Genomic DNA, 21,385 nt, shown 5'->3' on the forward strand with positions numbered 1-21,385 from the left:
TTCGAGGGTCGCAGGTTCGAATCCCGGTGGTACCAAACATACCCGCCCTTTCAGCCGTGGAGGCGTTATAATGTGACGGTAAATCCCACTTTTCGTTGGTAAAAGAGTAGCCAAAGAGTTGGCTATGGGTGGTGATGACTAGCTGCCTTCCCTCCAGTCTTACGCTGCTAAATTAGGGGCGGCTAGTGCAGATAGCCCTCGAGTAGCTTCGCGCGAAATTCAAAACAAACAAAATTGTTGTGTTTTAGCCTAAATATTGTGGGCCAATCACAAGGATGAAGTAGTATCACATAAGAGATAAGTTATTTACAACCTCTTTAAAAAAAACGACCATCATTATTCTTTATGATGAAAAACTATAAACAATTAAAATTTGGTTTTTCTTGTTTTTTTAAATCCCTGGAAAACATTTATTTTCAGAGCCACTATCCTCGTGAGCTATGGTAATATAATGTAATCAGCTGCTTCTTTGGGAAATAATTGTCGTACTAAACATATTTATAGCGATCTTCACATTAAAAATATGTTCTTCCACGATAAACTACTGTTCTTTATACTGTCTTCACTTTGACGCCTGTTTCAGAGCTATCAGCAACAATTAGTAGAAAATCGCTTTAAGTTTGATTAGAATTCGAGACGTAGCATTGGTAGAAAACATAAAATTCAGGCACAGATTTCAAGATAAGTGAAAACAACAAAGAAAAGTTTATAATTCAGCTGTTCACTATTAACGCAATGAGACTGAAAGAACACTTTAACAACACTTCTTTCGTTAGAAATAGACATTAAAAAAGGCAGTTTGTAATCTTGAGAACGGAGAAGTTTGTTCAAAAACTGAAAAACAACATTAAAATAAGTTTAAATTTAAAGAAATAAAGATATACATTTACTGTTTGTTATATGATAGTTTGAATCAGGGGCGTAGCCAGTAATGGCCATTGGGTTTGGTTTTGTTTTGTTTTAGTTTGAGTGCTTGATGCAAGCGCCGCAGGCGCGCGAAGCCATGCTAGGAGGATCCGGGGGCATGGCCCCTGGAAATGTTTTAATAAAAACATAAAAGAAAAGCCTGAATTATGCATTCTGAGACCACCTTTTTGGCAAACTTCAGAATGGCACACTGAGGTGTTTGTCTTATTTTTTAAATCATAAATAAATATATAGGCCTATATATATAATATATAACTTAAAGTTATCAGGACCAGCAAAATAGGCCTACAGTCCTGTCATCAACATATAAGATATAGAGTCACTCAGGAGAGTGCAAAATATATTTATTGTCTATAATCTGTATTCAAATATCATGGAGAGTGTATGTTCAGATTCCCTGGATTTCAAGAATTAACTTCACAAATAAACAGTGGGTGGCACCGTGGCAGACTAGCAGCACCATGGCACTAACTTAGTACCATTGGCGCCATCTATAGTGAATAATTTACTATAGATGGCGCCAATGGTACTGTGAATGTGACGTTGACAAACAGAAGTTGCGATAAACAATCATTCACTATGTCAAGCCTGAAAAAGCAAAAAACACTGAATGGGTTCTTTAAACCCATTCATGAGGCTGAACCTGATCAATCTGCGGCAGCCAATCAGATTGAATCTGAATTGTCAGAGTCATCACTGTGAGCTTCTACCAGTGCTGCCACTACCACCTCAAGTCCAGTCTGGGACATTGGAAATTACATTTCTGATGATGTCAGCATTGGTAAACAGGTAAGTCGACTCCTCATTATATTAATTTTGTATTAAAAAATCATGCAAATACTCTGATTAGTTTTGGACTGAATATTCATTGCTGCTAGTGATTGTAGGCCTACAGCCACAGGATGTTAGGCCTGTTCTGTGAAGTACAGCTCTAAGCCTTTCTCTTCGAGGTTATTGTACTCTCATAACAAACTTTCCGATGTGCAAAATAACTTAATTGAAACTATGTCTTTCTGTCTGTTTTAGATAAACGCTCAAACCAAAAAAATGCCTCCTTGAGAATGCCTGGAAGCCAGGGAGTGATTATGTTTTCCCCCAGTGTGGTCCAAGAAAGCTGCGTTTTCAGCATCGTTGGCTTTCACAGTGGAGATGGTTACTCTACAGTCAACATGCAAAGGGTGCTTTCTGCAAGTACTGCTGTCTTTTTGCTCCTGATGGTGCTGGTGATGGAAACCAGAAATTGGGACAACTAGTGAAATTTCCATACACAAACTGGAAGAAGGCTGTTGAAGACTTCAAGGCACATGAATTGAAACAGTACCACCAAGACAGCAAAGAAAAAGCTAACAATTTTCTACAGGTCGTAAACACAAGTTCATCTGTGCACTTGCAGCTTGATGCAACTTACAAGCAAGAAATTGAACAGAACTGGCAATATTTAATGCCTATTATTGATACTGTATTGCTGTGTGGGAGACAGGGTTTAGCTTTGAGGGGAAAATATGATTCTGGTCCAATGATTGTTGGTGAAACTGATGAGGAGCCCATCAATAATGATGGGAATTTTCGGGCAATTTTGCGCCACAGGACAAAGGGTGATGTCAAGCTTTCAGCAAGCCTTAAGAGTACAAAAAGGAATGCTACGTATCTGATCCTCAAATTCAAAATAAAATCATCAATGCCTGTAATACTCATGTTCTTGATGCTTTGGTCAACAGGGTTAATGCTGCAAAGTGTTTCTCAATATTAGCTGATGAAACAACAGATATTTCAGGCATTGAACAGTTTTAGCTGTATGTTAGATATTTGCATGCCAATGACAACTCTGTTGCAATGAGAGAAGATTTTTTCAATTTATACCTGTTTATAATGTGACAGGCAGAAACTTGGCTGATGTTATCATGACCAATCTGACAAAATATGGTATTGGCATGACTTACCTGTGAAGACAAGGGTACGACAGTGCTGCCTCTATGAGTGGGAAATTCAATGGTATCCAGAAACACATAAATGATAAATTCCCACTTGCACTCTATGTACACTGCAGTGCCCATTCCCTAAACTTGGCAATTTCTGATGCTTGTAAAGAACTTCCTGTGCGAAATTGCATGGGAGTAATTTCTAGTATTGAAAACTTTCTCAATACACCCAAACGAAAGCACGTTTTAGCTCTTTCGGTGGAGAATAAAGCACCTGAATCGAAAAAAAAAGTTTAAAAGGTCTCTGCCCCACCCGGTGGGTTGAGAGGCAGGACTCAGTCATTGTCTTTCTAGAATTAATCCATGCAGCTGCAGATGCCCTTGAGACCATATCAGGTTGACAAGACAGAGATTCTGCCAGAGATTCAATTGTTGTGTTCTGTAACACAGCCAGAATTCATCATCACTCTACTTACCATTGCTAAATTGTTTTCTTTTGGTTTACCTCTGTGCAACTTATTACAGCAACAGAACATTGATTTAGGTGCTGCGATGCATCACGCAAAAATAGTGGAAGATTTAATCCGTTCACTCAGAAATAATATTGTGAATAAATTTAACGACATTTCCTGTGAGGCTCAAACTCTGTGTAGTGAGCTTCAAATTGGCATCATAATGCCAAGGCAGGCTAAAAGACAGATGTACCGTGCTAACCCACAAATCACTAGTCCTGAGGAGTACTTTCGTATTGTTACATTTGTACCATTTGTTGATCACTTTCTTTCACAAATATATGACCGTCTGTCCAGTCACAAAACTCTTCCTACAAACTTCATGTGTCTACTACCATCAGGATCTACCACAGAATGGTCAGAACCTACAGCACAATAATGTGACCAAATTAAAGAGTTGGTCAATATATACAAGGCTGACATTGACAGCACTTCACTCGCTGCAATAGGTGAACTTAGGGTTTGGTACAAATCACTTGCGAACAATAGACCAAAAAATGTCATAGATGCATATGCAATGTGAAATGCAGAAATATTCCCAGTCATTTCTAGACTGTTGAAAGTATTTGCCACGCTGCCTGTGTCAACGAGCTCAGTGGAGCGTTCGTTTTCAACCCTCAGAAGACTCAAAACGTGTTTGAGAAATACCATCACTGAAGATCAATTGAATGGCCTGGCCTCATTATACATTCACCGTGATATTAAAGTTGAACCAAACTGTGTTGTAGATGTCCTGGCAAGAACGAACAGGCGTTTGAGCCTTTCATAGATATTCGATTGTATTTCTCTAGTTTTGACAAAACTTGCTGTATTAAAAGAGTGTTCAATCAGAAATTTGCATTTGACCATTTGTTGTGTGTGTGAAATAATCTGCCATGCAATCACGGGTCTTTATGAAACTTTACAGGTGGTAACTGAACTTGTCTAAAACTTGTTAACCCCCAAAATCCCCCTTGACTACGCCCCTGGTTTGAATCAAACTTAACAGTTATCACTGAAGGTATATTTTAAGTATAAAGTCAATTTATCAATAAATTATATTCTAACTTCATATTAGGTCAAAGTTGCATCCAATTCTGAAGTAATAATGGATTTTGATAAAGGATGAGCATGTGTTGATGACTGTTGTCTTGGAACTGTAGGAAACGTAAATTCTTCTTTACGTTTTTCATGATGAGTAACGCGTCAGACTTCATGATAAAGCTTTCTTTAGGATGCAATATTGTAAGTGTTCATGCTAATTGCACGTACTTTAACGAGCACGAGACGTCTCAGATTTCTAGAATGGAAGTTAAGCATGGAGTTAAGAACAGACCATAAATATAAGTTAGGTCTTAACTTTAACTGTAATTTACCAAACTTTATTCAAGTGTGCTGTTATATTTCTTGTTTTAAGTTTCTAAGACTATGCAGTAAGAGCTTTATAGTTACTGTTTCCATACCGAATATATTTTGCTCTTTAAAAATATTATCCTTATTGTTACATCTGTCACGCACTTTGACATTTGGTAACTTCGAAATACTACAAACTATTTATTTCCTAATTTTTATTGCAGCTGAAAGACTGAAAGGTTTTCAGCGTAACACGAGCACACATGTGACACATCCGCCTCTAAATGTTAGTCAGCTATTTGGAGCGGGCGTAACTTGCATCTTTTGAAAACGTTTTTCTATAAATAGCCGTGGAAAAGCTACGTGATGAAGCAATCTCATCTACAGGCAGTCAAGAATACTTAAATATGTATATGTATGTCAAATACGTGCTAAACGCAACAGTTAAAAGCCTCTTTCTAAAACACAACATGATTGTATTTAAATTACGGGCAAAATATATTAAGTTATATAGTTTTTATCAAGTATCAAAGTCAATATTTATTCAATAACGTCTATAACTACAAATTTTGTTTATTTTAAAAGTCAACCAGTATTCCTTTAAGTCCAATACTTATAACTCTGAGATTTTTATATTATATATATTACACACACACATATTGTCGCTGTGGCCTCCAGTTAACTCAATGCTTTGTCTGAGGGTTGACAACGTTAAAATTCATATTGCAATATTTACAGTGGACAAAACACAACCCATTGTGTAGCTTTGTGCTTAGCAACAATACAAAAAATATCAATAACCCTATAAATTGTTTGGTAATCTTCACCAGCATGACTTGCACTAAACACATGTGCTTCAAGTGTCATCACTGGCCATATAACTACTCCAGTTTGCTTGGAATTAAGCACAAAGCTACACAATGTGTTATCTGTGCTCTGCCCACTACGGGTATCAAAACCCGGTTTCTAGTGATGTGAATCCACAGACATACCGCTGTGCCACTGGGGCCAACTATTACAGATAACATTTTTTACAATAGTAGACTACATGATGTTCTAAATATAGAATATGCAACCCATGTATTACATGTATGATGTAGAGGTTTCGAACCAATTTTTACACACATTAGTGATTTGAAACAGTGGTACTCAACTTTTATTTTTGGCTAAGGACCCATTCGTAAAAATAAAAGGTTAATCTCGACCTAGTACGAGGTTATAGTTAAAAAAAGCACATCTACCTTAATAGATATTTACTAACTAACTAAATACGCTGGTAATTATTTTCAAAGTCTGTTACCGATCCTTTTAAACATTCTGACCATCCAATTTTGGGTTGCAACCCATGGATTGAGCAACACCGAAGAAAAATACCACAGAATATATGTATCGCTTGTGTGTTTGATTTATTAATATTCCTATAAGCAATAACGTATTTCACTGGCCCAAAAATAAAACCTTCATGAGATTGAATTTAAACAAATATACGATTTCGAAACTTTTGGGCTTTGAATTCCATCTAACTACGTAATAACATAACTCTTTATAACACCTTTATTATTACTTGAACTGTTCTCCTGTTGAATCTGAATTTATTATGCAATTATCTTACAATTGTGGTAATGTAGTAAGCACTTTGCTCACAAGCTCCAAAAAGCCGCCACGTATTTCCGCTATTCACGAATGAAACAACAGTACCAATAAGCAATTAAAGAGACGAATGATTGTTAAGGTTTTAACGTTTTACATTGATATGAAACTAAAAACAGTCATCATTAGATTTGAAACATGTAGTCTGTTATTTACAATAACAAGTGCAGCGAATTACGTAAAGAAATAAATTTCCATGACTTACAAAAATACAGGCAATAGAAAAATAAATAAATATTTATTTACTTGTCGAAATAATGAAATTTAACTCTTTGGCATTTATTAATGAGAAATATGCAGATTCTATTACTTTTGAAATTATAAATTCAGTTATTTCTCTTTTTGCGTGTTTCTTAACTAATCAAATAGCAATTTCAAGACACTGGACTTTTCATTTTATTTTAATACAATAGGTGCTGTTGCAAATACGATTTTATCAATACGTACAATAATGTACATGTTGTAATGTTATGAAAATAAGCTACAGTTTTTCACGTAGAAATTTGTATATATTGTTTGGGTAACAAAAAACAAGCTGACCATCTGAAAAAAAAGGTTCCATCAAACTGACCTTTATAACCTACTTCTAAAACTTGGTAAAAATATTTATATAAAAACACTATAATCCGAGCGCTTTCGAAAAACTGTACATTTCTTCTTCAGGGACCTCAGTGTTTGCAGACCTATAACCCTAGAAACCGGGTTTCGATACCCGTGGTGGGCACAGCACAAATAGTCCATTGTGTAGCTTTGTACTTAACTTCAAGCACGCAAACAAACAATTTTTTTCATTGGCAAACTGTTTGCCCCTGAAGAAGCAAGGTCCACCTTTAGAAAGCATTCGGGTTACAAGGCTTTTATCACTTTGTATTAAGACTTATTGAACCAACATGTTTTTATGACACCATAATTTACTAAAAATATGCCTATTCCTTTTAGCCTAGGTACACACATAAAACTTAAAAGGAATTTTCTAGACAACAATAATTCTTCCAATTTCAAATTGACAATATAAATGAAATTTAAAAAGAATGGAAATCATTTATTACCGGTTCCTGTCGATGATACTTAAAGTCAGCTATAGGAGCGGTCATGTCTGTGGTGGACCCAAAAGACTCTGCAGGTGATGGACTCTCGGACCTTTCCTTGTCCGGGATACTAAGGTATGCCATCTCGCTCAGCCGAACGTGGTCGTCCATCTTGACTATTCAAACAGCAAGTGCAGTTTCTTCTTCAGTTTGTCTGAAAGATGTTCTTGCTTAGACACCTAGTGGTTGGTTTAGCTTTGTGGAATACCCTTGTTTGACGTCATAGGATATTTAAATATCTATTTTTGTGAAGCAATCCTCTCACCCATCAGCGGGGGGGGAGTTGGTCTAGCACGCACGCTTAAGAAAGGGCATATGCCTAAAATATCTGTTTCCTACACGTGGTGCTGCCTGCTATGTACCGAGAAGAATGTCTTAAGAAATAATTCAAAATAAATATCAGGCAAATTATTAGACATTCGCTAATTACAAAACGTTACAACTGAAAAAGTTATTCACTAGCTAGAAATACAAGACTGTAGTTGTCTTAAATATAATGCAATGTATATATACATATATCCTAATAAAGATGCGCCTTCGGATGACGTAAGTCAGACCCTCCTTTCTTAAGAACCAAAGAGGGCAGCCAACACGCAGGAAATGAAGCCACACACTCTGGCAAAAGTTTTATGATTGGTTCACTTGAAAGAAGATAAAAGTGTATAAATAGTAAGTGCCTGTTTGGCAACTTTGTAATAGTTTGTTTATTTGTCAAGAATCTTTTATAAAAGTCAAAGGTTTCAGCGTTTCTCTTTCTGTAAATAACATAAACAGTTTAAAGTAGGTATAGCTAGACTCGAGTTTCTATTACATTTAGTCATTAAGGTATAAAAAGACACAATTTTTTATTATATTTACATATTAAGGTATAATTAAACTTAACTTTCTATGATACTTTGTCTTTCAGGAAAAATGTATTTTGTTTGTGTATTTGTAGCATTAAATAAATACAGGGAAGCATTTAACACGAACGTTATAATACCTGTTTTCGTTCAGTTGTGACAGTTCCTACGTTTCGACCACATTGTTACGTCATTTATTTGCAACAAAAACTATTCGTCAAACCGTTTGAACAGAGTGTGACTTAATGTTTAGCGTGCTGGACCGTAGATCTTCGGATCTGTTGTTTTCGTCCTGTTACCTCAATAAGAATAATAATGACAAAATCGTGTTTCGCACTTTAGATCTGTGGATTCGTTAAAGGGTGAAGGTCGAATCCCACTATTTAATCAGACAACAATAGTCCACAAGTTAATGGTAGGTACTATTAAGTAGCTATTTTCCATTTAATTTATTAGCTTCAAAATTAAAGGTAGGCACAGATAGCCCTTGAGTAAATTTGCGCGAATATCCGTAAACCACCTGGTATCAGAAATGGTATCCGATATATTTTTAGTAACTGTTAAAACATATATATATTACTTTATGTAGAAATTGTTGCAAACATACTTACACACAATTGTGAAAGCAATTATAAACTATAAATTTATTGAAAACACATTTCTTTGTTCTTAATGTAATCTCTTATTACGTATATGTAATATTGTGTTTACTAATCACAGATTATCAGCAGTACTCTGCCTTCACTTAATTTTGTGACGTTTTAACAATTTCACTCATCACTAGTCACTAACTAGACACTTGATTTATTATTGGGAGTCTATTTTCACATACTGCTGTTTTAGCCGAATGACATATTAAAAATATTCGATATAAATATTTAGCTGTATTTATCACCTTAACTGTGTGTAACATTTCAAAAACAAACCAATAATGACACGTTCGATTGCTGCTACTTACAGAATCATCTTGTGTTTTATTCTCCGAACACGACTTGGTGAACTTTTGTAAGAACATTCTGAGAAAATTTCATCCCTCGTATCTATTACAGTCACTTATAGAAGTTTATCAGTCTTGTCAACTTCACAAGTATTAAAAACAACTGTAAGATTAGAAACTGATTCTATCGACATGCATGTGTCGTTGATTATCATGAATTAATCAGAAATAAAAGTCCCACCGTTGAACATCGGTAAGTGTTTTCGGGTTTATAACGCTAAAATAAGGGGTCCGATTCCCCTTGGTGGACCTAGCAGATAGCCCGATGTGGCTTTGCTACATATAACTAAGAAAATACGATAAGATAGGTAAACAAAATTTATATTATTGTTTTCCACCCGTATAGTATTAACTATTTTATAATTCTTAAAAATAATTCACAATGAAAATATTAAATAAAAATTTATTAATTTTGTTTACTCTTGCCATTCGACTCACATTTAACGCTAGTTTTAAGTAATTTTACAGTTGTTCTGTTTGTTTGTTTTGGAATGTCGCACAAAGCTACTCGAGGGCTATCTGTGCTAGCCGTCCCTAATTTAGTAGTGTAAGACTAGAGGGAAGGCAGCTAGTCATCACCACCCACCGCCAACTCTTGGGCTACTCTTTTACCAACGAATAGTGGGTTTGAATCCCCGTCGCACTAAACATGCTCGCACTTTCAGCCGTGGGGACGTATAATGTGACGGTCAATCCCACTATTCGTTGGTAAAAGAGTAGCCCAAGAGTTAGCGGTGGGTGGTGATGACTAGCTGCCTTCCCTCTAGTCTTACACTGCTAAATTAGGGACGGCTAGCACAGATAACCCTCGAGTAGCTTTGTGCGAAATTCCCAAAACAAAACAAAAAACAAACAGTTGTTCTGAAAGATTATTACCATACCTCTGTCAATATTTTTAATAAGGAATTATCATTAACACAGTATTGTATCTTGAAACGACTGAACAAGTAAATGTTATAGAATGCCCCAGAATGTAAATAGCATTTTACAATTGTAAAAACCTCATGATATTTTATGTTTTTCTTTCTAAAGATTAATTGTTGGTTATCGAATTATACTTTTGTACGAAAATTTTTCTATTTAACAAAATTTAATATATTTGGTGACACTAGATGTTGTATTCTATTAATAGTATTATAATAAGATATATCTAATTTTAGACAAATGTTGTTGTTGTTGTTGAGGTTCTGGTCGTGAACTCTTAGTAGACAATAAAATCTAAAATATTTTTAATTCTAATGTTCCTGTAACGATCCTCATTGAAAAAACTTAAATGTTCGAGTAGCCAATGTTAATCTGTATTTATTGTTTACAAAATTCCTGATTGGTAGATTTTTTGTAAGTAAACAATGCGTTCAAGACTTTAAAAAATATTATAACTTTATTGAAGTTACTGTGATGATTACATAGTAAAGTATGCCGTAATAGTTCATTATATTCCAAAGTTGATAATTTTAAGATGAACAGATAATAAAAAATCGTGTTCGTGTTTTTTATCTGTAATCGTATAATTTTAGTTGGTCTTATGACTGTTTATGACTAACATCTTGTGAGTAACTAAAAATTTAATTTCAGCGTTAATCGTTCAGTATTAATAAAATCAGATTAAAGAAAAGAAGCGACTTGGATAGTGTTAAACTGTTAGGTTTCCACGACGACTAGAATTACTTGCTGTTGAAGGGTAACTGTTAAAAACTGTTTTATAGGTTAAAGTTCGAGCTGACAGCTTGAGGATAGCTACACTGCAAGACTGGCTACCTTCAGCAGAGTTGGGGCGTGACAGACTTCGAAGAAAAGCTTTTGCACAAATAATAATAATAAATGAATGAAACAGAATATTTCAACATCAAATTATTACACAATATATTCTGTTAAATTATCTTAGAGATAATTAATCACTTTGCAGAAATCAAAGAAAGATACTCGATGAGGCACATAATAAAATCGAGCGTACAAATGAACATTGTAACATCATCAAGTGTTGGATGAAGTTTTATTTACATTTAAAACTCGCATTACAATTCAGTATTAATTTATTCACACACAGTGATTCTGTTATGTCATCATCTTTATAAATTTTACTGATATCGTCATAAGTGTCGAATGAACAGAAAGTATCAACCATGAGAATACGATAACTAAAATTTCCCATATTTAATGCAACTATCGTCAGATTTTGTTTTGATTTGAATTTCGCACAAAGCTACACGAGGACTATCTGCGCTAGCCGTCCCTAATTTTGCAGTGTAAGACTAGAGGGAAGGCAGCTAGTCATCACCACCTACCGTCAACTCTTGAGCTACTTTTTTATCAACGAATAGTGGGATTTACCGCCATATTATAATGCCCCCACGGCTGAAAGGGCGAGCATGCTTGGTGAGACGGTGATTCGAACCCGCGACCCTCAGATTACGAGTGGAGTGCCTTATCCACCTCGCCATGCCGGGCCATTTTGTTTTGGAAGTATTGTATATTAGAAGCGGCTGCTACGTCTGAGTAGGAGAGACCTTTTGATATATTAAAGTTGTAATGCACAAGGCTACTTTACGAGAAGGACAAATTGTGTCTTCATAAGAGGGGTATCTGAAGAAATAGTTCTCACACTATATTTAATTTATGTCTCTAAGTTTCACATATGGAGAAAAAATACAAATTACGAGAATATATGAGTTTTCAAAACTACAGTGTCTCACATCTCAAATCTACTCTTCACCGTGTGCAGCCAGCTGATTGTAGAATAGCAGTTGCTACCAATGAAACAATATTATAAAAAGAGCAGTTAAACAACGTAAGTGATGAATAAAACTTAACTGCTTCACTTTACATTGGAGCCACCACAATGACCACATATCTAAGTAAACAATATAAGGATATTTAAGTCGGTTATAACTGGAAGCAACCGTGACACTTCAGTAAGTATGTCGGACTTAGGATTAGAAGGTTGAAGATTGTGTCATAACAGCGCTACAAATGTTCCTCGCTTTCAACTGTCTACCACTAATACTTCAAAGCCAGATAAGTTTTTAGTTAGTTAGTTAGTTTCTGCAGCGTGAGTTTTTAGTCCATTTACTGATGGTTCTTCAAAAGAAGATGGTCTAGTATCAAAATTAGCTGTGAAACCATACCATACTGTCAATTCAGCGTCATGAACTTATGCAAGAAATCTTAAATGTGAATTAGTTCCCAATTAGGTAATATAGTTGCGAGTGTTAGCACTTCCAAAAAGGATGAAATGTGCTTTACTAGTTCATAAGATATTGGCAAACCACTGATCATCGATTTCCAATCTCGCCAACAACTGTATATACACATCAATAGTTCCAGTTAATTATATTTTTATCTGTGCATGAACGCGATGCAACTTTCAAGAAGATTTAAAAAGTTGACCAAAGAACCAATTGGAAAATCCAGACGTCGAATTGCGTTTGCACTGGCTTGTTCTATCTACTACTATTACGATATTCCCTGAAAGTTGCATCGGCATTACATCTTTTGGTGTGATAGCATGTTACTAGTTTACTCGACTTTACACTTTTTAGTTTCACATTAGTCGAATTAACTGCACTGCAATCGACTGAACATATACTCAATATATTCGATAGAAACCACAGTAGCGCCTCTGGTGGCAACTTGTGACCGTTGAGGTATTTGTATCAATATGATATCCTACCACCCCTGTACAATTTCACCCTCTTATATCATAATGTTTTTGAAATACGAAACGCTGAATTGCGAAAGTTTCTTTACAATTACCTTGTATATACCAACTAAATTATCCAATTTTAATATATTTTTGTTTCAGTATAAAAGGTCTTATTAGTTTCTGTATTTATACCGAGTTAAAAGGTTTTTGAAGTTCAATTTTTTCCCTTGGATGTGGTGTGATGTTTGTAAATAAAAATTAAACGTGATAGACGGTGTATCCCAACTACCGACTCCTACAGATATTGATCTTCCTCTTCCTACAATGTAGTTTGTACCCTAATTTAACAAATTTTGTATATGCGACACTTCTTTTTTTCACTTGGTTGTCTGAATAATTATGTTATATACCTGTATCACTGACAAATCATCAAAATATTAATACATAAAAATGTTGCTGCTTACGTTTCTCCTTCTGCTTTCTTCTCCACCTCTTATCCTAAAAAAAAAACAACAAAAATTCTTATAAAAACGAGCGTAAGTAAATTTAAATCAATATAAATAAACGTCTCGAGTTATCAGTTTTATAATAAAATTATGATGATTTTCATCTGTTTATACTGCTCATTGTGTACAATTTAACTGTCAGGAGCATGGTTTAATCGAATATAACGTGCTAAATGTGTGTATCAGACTAAAATAATACCAGATTAATATAGTATATAAAAACACTGTCAGTCACGTGCGCTAAACTGTCAAATGAACTAGACGTAGAACACTGAGATTAATTTTTCAGTGTTTCTTATTCGGTGCATGGTTGGCTAATGTACACTGTAAATATGCTGTAAAATGAAACGATGCACTCTGTGGCGTGTTAGTGGTAAAAAAAAGTACAAAATAAATATATATTATATTTACTTACTTGAAAATATTCATAGAACGCCAAAATTGTCGCAGTACATAAGAATAATAAACAGATGTAACACAAACGTGTACTAAAGGTGGCTAAATCATAAATTGATAACAGGTTCACATTCTGAAGACTTAATTCAGGCGTAACTGTTCTCTGGACTCCAATAGTCCTGCTATACATGTCACTGATTGTATGTCCAAAATAATAAAAACAGTTTACTAAATACGCTGGATCCTCTGTTATAGAAGACTCATCTGGTTCCTGAAAGACTGACCAAGTAATACGCTGCCACAACCAAAATAGAATGTTTGAAATGTAAAGTGAAAGACCCTGTTTTATATAATATTGTTTCTTCCAAGTATTGCAATTTGTCGTGTCGGGAGGTCGTCTGACGAGTTTTTTAGCTGCATTCACGCTTGTACGCCAAGGCCCTATCCATTTTTTAGACAATTCAGTTTCAGTTTCTAAAGTGTACATGCTTTTCAGAGGAAAACAGTCAACTGAAATAGAGTATCCATCAATAATATAATAAATAAATTCTTCACCCTAAAATCTGAATACGATAATAAGTAATTTAGTTAACCATTAAAGTATTTGAAAATAAAATTCAATCAAAAATGTTTATTCACATTATTATAATTTTATCTTCGCCAACTATTTTAATGTTATCCATAATATATAATAAAAACATACTTACCCTGCTTGCTGTGTAGAGCGATCAAAAGACATACTGAAAAGCTTAAGAAAAGAACAGCTAATAGTCCAATTAATAAGAGGCATAGAAGCGAAATACCTATGAACAGAATGGATATATAATATATTTTGAGAATAGAGAAGATAGATAAAACATAGTGGAATTACATCAGTTCCAATAATTTAAATCTGTAAATAATTTTGAAATATATGTTTGAACAACAAGATTTTATTGATAAAAAAATCTCACCTCTTCTTCTCAGGCCCTTTAATGTTGTATTCATAAGATTCGTTACGCAGGGGTAACAACTTATTTCTGTTAGTGAAGACAAAGGCAATTTCCATATTGTTTTCTCATTTTTTTCCAGGGTATAACTTGTGTTTTGTGGCTGCTTTAAAGAGAAATTTGCAGAACTGCTCGCCTTTAAGATCCTCGTTTTTGAAAGAAAGTCACTAATAGATTCCGGAACTGTAGTGTTCGATTTGCTCTGACAATATTCATGTTGTATTATTGTAGAAACGTTCCTCAGTGATGGTGCTGAGCGACTTTTTATCCGGAACAACGTGTTCTTCGTGTCATAAGCACCTTGGTAAGTTTTGCCACTAAGCCACAAATGACATTTTTCTATTGAACTTTGTTTTATGAGATTTATATGATTAGTGTATTCCATAATAGAAAGACCATCATTCAACTCGTATAAAGACCGATTTTTATAAACATTATTAAATTCAGTTTCCAAAGAAGCACACCCAGTGACAAAAACGGGAAAATCTAATATTGAGCTTTTTGACTTTTGGTTTCTTCGACATAAAACGTGATTTTTGATTGCATTATCGAAGGGCAACTGGGCATTGTTGTTCTCACGTTGGTTTCCAGAAATTTCTTGAATGGGGTAGTTAGTGTATTCAAAAGTCGTTTCGTTATCGTTTTTTAAACTTATGTCTATCATTTCGTGAAAAGCATTTTCATCACTTTTTGTGTGTTTCCTCTCAACTGACGTAAAATTTCTCTCAAGCAGATTCAAACTATTATTTGATTTACTGTTTTTTGAGCATTTAGAAAGCTCGTCTTCTAACCACGAAATGCAAACTTTTTCAGGATTTTTTTCGCAGATTTTTCCTCGAAACTCATCGTTTGCCGAATAACAATAGTAAGCAGCCACTAAATTACTTCTGTCATTGGTCTGATCCCCTAAAGATTGTTTTACGTCATTCCGGCTCGTGATTTCACTCGCGCTATCATCACTTGATACTCTTGAACTGGTATGCTTGTATTCTCGGTCTTGCGAGCACTGCAAACAAAAGGATCTTTCACTATTAGTATTTGTAGTGGCTGTATGTTCACTCTCAGTGTCGTCGTTAGTACTGCATATACATGTTAGTTGTGAATTCTGTTTATCATAGAAATTATAATCTTCGAAGCTTGCGTTTACCCAGTCAACATTTGTATTGATTATTTTATTATCTTTTTTCGTTGCGTAACTTTCTGTAACATCATGCTGAGAAAATATATCATCCTGTCTGACTTTATAAGCACAATTAGTTTCTTTACACTGTTCAAAATCGTTCCGACATTTTTCATCAGACTGCGTCTCACGAAATGCTGTATGATAATTAACTTCAAAAAATTTCTTGTACTGATCTGATTTGCTTAACAAGTTACAGTTGTTTACGTGACAGCTCCCGCCATCCATGGTATTAATAATTCTACCATTCTTCTCGTTGTCCAATGACCCAGTCTCAGCCTCATTTTTGTCAGTACATGACAGGATATGGCAACGTGTGTCTCCGTATTCCAGTTTATTAATAGACGTCGTGGTGTGGTTTATTTTCTGCTTCACTGTATCGTTTGATGAACTTGGTCCAAGATATACATTTGTAGAACATGTACAAGACAATGCGCTAGCGCTTGAAGAACTGGAACCCGAAGTATGTTGTTCAATGCTTAGTCCAGATTCCTCGTCTGAGCTATTTTCAATAAAACTGTAGTGAATATCAGAGTCAAAATGAGAATAATGAAACTGCTCAGAAGCTGCACTTAAAGCAATGTCTTCCAGTCCTTCCATATAACTATCCCATTCCAATTGTATGTCATCAGAGTCAGCTTTATGACCTATCCAAACGAAACAGGAAATTCATAGAAAGGGAATTTAAGCATACCTCACAAGTATGATTTATAAGTTGCAATGATATTAACACAATCTCTTTATTTCTTCAAAAGGTTAAACTTCAGTTTTTGATTTTTTTTACATTAACAAAATTATCTATAAAACACTTACACCACTAAAACTAATAAACCTAATTGTTAATTAAAAATGAAAGGTAGTATTTTCATTAGTTTTCAAATATAAAATGATATATTTTGATGTAAATTCATTACTATTATTCCTGATAAGTTTACATAACGAGATACTCACATATATGATAATTTGGTTTAAAGTGTGTGATTTTGTTTTATAAACAATTTTATTTCAAATTGGATAAAAACACAGGAACGCCACTGTTAACTGAAACAGCAATGTGTAGCCAAAATGGCCATATATTGACTGTTTGACATAACGTTAAAATGAAAATGTGTGCAGAGCCTCCTATACTCCTTATGGGGAAATAAACTGAACTTCAGTTTAGATGCCTTTTAAAACAATAAAACATTATATTTAATGTAATCTTAATACGCGTAAGCATCATGTTACAAGAGATTTAGACATAATTACAGCATTCTGTATCCGAACAGACGTCATTTATACGTCTCACAAGTAGTTGAAAAATGCAAGAGAAAAATTCAGAATTTTGGAGCTCTCAGCCACTAAGGCCTTAAATGAAGTCAGACTGTATCATGATTTTTTTTCCAAGTTAGGTGCCAAAGACATTTACTATGACTATTCTTTTCGAAATTGTAAATTTTAGTTTTTAAAAGTGCTTATAATTCATATGACTGAACAACATTGATAAAGAAAACATCAAAATTATTACATCGAATTTAAAAAAAAATTCAACTACACAAAATGTTCAATGCCATTAACATTACAAAAATAAATATAAGATCATGCAGGTAAAATGTTTTGCAATCTCTGTCTCAAAGATTTTAATAATCAGACGTACGGTATTTCAAGAGAGAACTTGTTAATTTAAATGTGACCTTGTATACCATCTTTTTACTATTCATTCTTTAAATTTTGAAACCATTCCCACAATACTTATTTATTATACCTCGCTTTTAACACGTTTTGTTTACGCTATAAACCCAGTCATCCTAACTGTAAATATTCGTTTACTGTGCATTTCTAGATTCACTTGTTTTTTAAAACTTATCAATCGATGGATTTCGTTAACGTTGTGTTAGTTTTTGAATTTCGTGGAAAGCTACACCAGAGCTATCTGTGCTAGCCGTCCCTAATTTTTCAGTGTAAGACTAGAGAGAAGGCAGCTCATCATCACCACCCACCGCCAACTCTTGGGCTACTCTTTTACCAACGAATAGTGGGAATTACCGTCACATTATAGCTACCCCACGGCTGAAGGAGCGAGCACATTTGGTGTGACGGGGGTTCAAACCCGCGACCCTCAGATTACGAATAGAGCGCCTTAACCACCTGGTTAAGGGCGACCATGTTTCGTGTGAAAGGGACTTGAACCCACGATTCTCAGATTGCGAGTCGAGCGCTAACTACCTGCTCTGCCGGTGTTACTGAGAAAAAGCACCGTCAAAGAAAACATTATCTGTCATTTATGTGACGAGCCATCCAATATTCACACACACTTATAAACGCCCGGCATGGCCAGGTGCGTTTAGGCGTTCGACTCGTAATCCGAAGATCGCGGGTTCGAATTCTGGTAGCACCAAACATGCTCGCCCTTTCAGTCGTGGGGGGCGTTATAATTTGACGATCAATCTCACTATTCGTTGATAAAAGAGTAGCACAAGAGTTGGCGATGGGTGATAATGACTAGCTGCCTTCCCTCTAGTCTTACACTTCTAAATTTGGGACGGCGGGCGCAGATAGTCCTCGAGTAGCTTTGCGCGATATTCAAAAAACAAACAAAACTTATAAACAAATATAATATTCGTAAAACATTTTTGTTCATTTAACAATGTCTTAAACACATAATGAATACAAATACAAGCAAATTTAACTGGATTAGTGAACTTATAGAATATCGATAGCTCTTGACGAAGCTGTAATAGAGAAATATTGAGCTAATAAAGTTACATTCTGGAGATGTAGGTCGTGATTTTATTTAAGTTTATAAATATAGATAGGTTTTGAAGAAAATGAGTCTTCAGTAGGTTTTTCTTGGATTTTTCTCCTTATTTGTACGACTTTCCATCGCTGTTGGAAACGAATGAACCTCCTGAAAAGTTGGATTTCTTTAAATATCTATTAACAGTAGAAGTTATAATTTTCCTGTACTTACAACTTATTTTTAATAGGAACTGAACTCCTGATTTAAGCGTTATAAATCCGAAGACTTACCGCTCTTCCAGCGAGGGACGTTTGACAGGTGCTTCCCTCCTCTTAGCCATTCCCATTTGTCGCAGCCTTTTATATTCGAACATTTTATTACCTATGACACAATCTTTCTGCATCACTCTATTGGAATCAGGTTATTCTAATGTGTTCGTGCAAATCATCACGTGTCAATTATCCACCAACAGGAGCATAGTACACTCAAGTGACGCATGTTACTCCCTCTATGCGCCTCTACCGAACTATCACTTCGAAGTTTGATGGATGATGGAATTAGCAGGAGGAAAGATGAGAAATGTCAATGGAGGAAAGTACCTACTGGATATACATTTTCATTATAGAGAAACTATAACTTCCGATCAGGTACTTCCCTCTCTCACAAGATTAGCTAGAATCCCACTTTGATTTGGAGGAGGTATCTATGCAAGTAAAGAACAGATGTACCCACCAAAAGCGTTCAAAGGATACCTGAATAAAGGAAAGACTCAGATCAGAATATTTGAAGAGGGAAACCACACCACTTCTGAGCCAAGTATACTCTTTGCCCATGTGTGGAATGTGTAAGATATTAGAAAAGAAAATGAGAATAGCACATTCGAGGAAAGTGATTTAACCAGAGAAAGATCTGGTAACTCAATTCCACAAAAAGAAAATCGAGTAAACAAGGAACAAGTAAACAAACTCTATGGTTTAGAGTGACAAGAGTATGGTGGTCCATACTTGGAAAGTCAACTGTGTCCAAAGCCTCCTCGCAGGACAATGACATCTGAGCGAGGGCAGGATTAGGATCATACCATCTTCACCTAAAACCAAAGAACAGGGGAAATGAGAAACACCCCGATCATGGATATGACACAGAATTAGCTATGAGCTATCAATCCAGGAATTTGGCATCCATTTTCCAAAGGAATTTATCGCCTGCAGCCCTGAAACAAATCACATCCATCTGAAGGACAAAAACATCCACACAAAGAGAAAATGAAGAATAGAATAAACAATCTCACATATCCCTGCTGTGATCCACAACATAGAAGGAGAAATTGAGGGGAAAAGATAGACATATATAACCCAAAATCTGTCAGGAATTATATTGATGGGTTTCATCTAAATCTAATATCAACATACCGGGTACCTACATCTACATGAAAATAGGATGAGGGGTACCAATCGAAGGAGTGAACTGCATTTTGATGTTTTAATTCATTGTATGGTTAATCACAGATCAAAGTAAATGCCGTCTACACCAGCAGAACACCACCACCCTACTCTGAGCTGAATTGTTATGGCTCATCCAGCAGGGTGCTTCTATGACAGACCATCCCAGCAGCTTGTAACTAGTAAGTAGCAAGGACTTTTGTATTCCACTAGAAGGAGGGAAGCTGAGAATGCACTGTAGAGCCTGGACGAATGTAAATACCAGAGACAGTGTAATGGGGAATCACAAAACCCTATTTTAAAAACAGATCATACTGTTTTATTTTATCAAACCATGGCAGAGATTGGCATCTATTTCCTCCTGCTTTACCCATGAAGTCCATGAGTTGTACAGCCTGGTATGGGCCAATTTATGAAGCAAATACTGCAAGATTATTCACTTACAAGCGGTCTTGTGAAACACCCCATCTCAAAGGTGAGTGTGTGATGCCACGAAAAAGAAAGCATTAGTCGACATGGCGTGCTGTGTGGATTTAAATATAGATAATACCTGGTCAGGCACCTCTCACCACAGTGGGATCCAAGTGATGAAGGTATAAGGAAGGGGCCTCTGAAAGCAATTAAAGTATAAATAACGACTGACCCAGTGTAAGAGTTGCACTGAAATTAGAAATATAGCCAGGCGAAAATCCGAGGAAGCTGAAGCCACGGCATGATGTAAGTAATGGAAGATGAATGTGTTTGAGTAAGGAAGGAATGATTTAGATAAAGGAGAAGATAAGTATGGTGGTAAACAAGCCAGACAACCCACGCTCACATGCTATACGAAGGAAATAAATTAAACGACATGATAATTTAAATTTAAAGAATACGATGAAATAGGTTCAAATAGAGGTAATGTAAGAGAATGAAGGAAGAAGAGCAGGTCACCCCAGACGTCGACGAATCCAGAAGGAATGGATTAACAAAATAGGTACGGGATAAAGAAAACTCTGTAATAATGGGAAATATTACAGGTATGGTATAAAGTGCCAAATAACCTAAAGTCGAGGACACTAACGACCTCCAATTGAAAAACCACGTGAGAAACTTAGAAACACCAGCAACAGTGGGACACGCAGAAAGTTCTGGAGTCTGAGCTCCTATGTGAAAGACCTTCCATTTTCACCGATACACTTCCATGGAGGAAGAACAGCTGAGCTGAACCAAATTAAAAGCTATGCAACAGGAAAAACCAGATCACCTC

The 21,385-nt window shown here is 35.5% G+C and overlaps 1 protein-coding gene, 1 long non-coding RNA gene and 1 pseudogene across 3 annotated transcripts in view; 1 reads left to right on the top strand and 2 right to left on the bottom strand.

Annotated features, from left to right (window-relative positions):
* LOC143252365 (solute carrier family 2, facilitated glucose transporter member 1-like) overlaps window positions 1-8,040 on the bottom strand; it is a 47,521-nt pseudogene extending 39,481 nt beyond the window's left edge. The window contains exon 1 of the transcript XR_013028958.1: window positions 7,390-8,040. The product of XR_013028958.1 is annotated as a solute carrier family 2, facilitated glucose transporter member 1-like (transcript). The remainder of the gene's footprint in view (window positions 1-7,389) is intronic.
* Window positions 8,041-8,209: 169 nt separating this feature from the next.
* Window positions 8,210-11,988, top strand: LOC143252371 (uncharacterized). The gene is made up of 3 exons (XR_013028961.1): window positions 8,210-8,685; window positions 9,231-9,575; window positions 10,974-11,988. It is a non-coding gene; the product is annotated as an uncharacterized LOC143252371 (long non-coding RNA).
* On the bottom strand, window positions 10,683-16,617 carry LOC143252360 (uncharacterized). The gene is made up of 5 exons (XM_076504359.1): window positions 14,766-16,617; window positions 14,520-14,615; window positions 13,832-14,322; window positions 13,375-13,408; window positions 10,683-11,064 (listed from the first exon to the last, which is right to left on the bottom strand). The coding sequence occupies exons 1-5, from the start codon at window positions 16,579-16,581 to the stop codon at window positions 10,901-10,903; spliced, it is 2,601 nt and encodes an 866-aa protein (XP_076360474.1). The 5' UTR covers window positions 16,582-16,617; the 3' UTR covers window positions 10,683-10,900.
* Window positions 16,618-21,385: the final 4,768 nt, after the last annotated feature.

This window comes from Tachypleus tridentatus, chromosome 1, assembly GCF_004210375.1.
Source record: "Tachypleus tridentatus isolate NWPU-2018 chromosome 1, ASM421037v1, whole genome shotgun sequence".
Classification (NCBI taxonomy): Eukaryota; Metazoa; Arthropoda; class Merostomata; order Xiphosura; family Limulidae; genus Tachypleus; species Tachypleus tridentatus.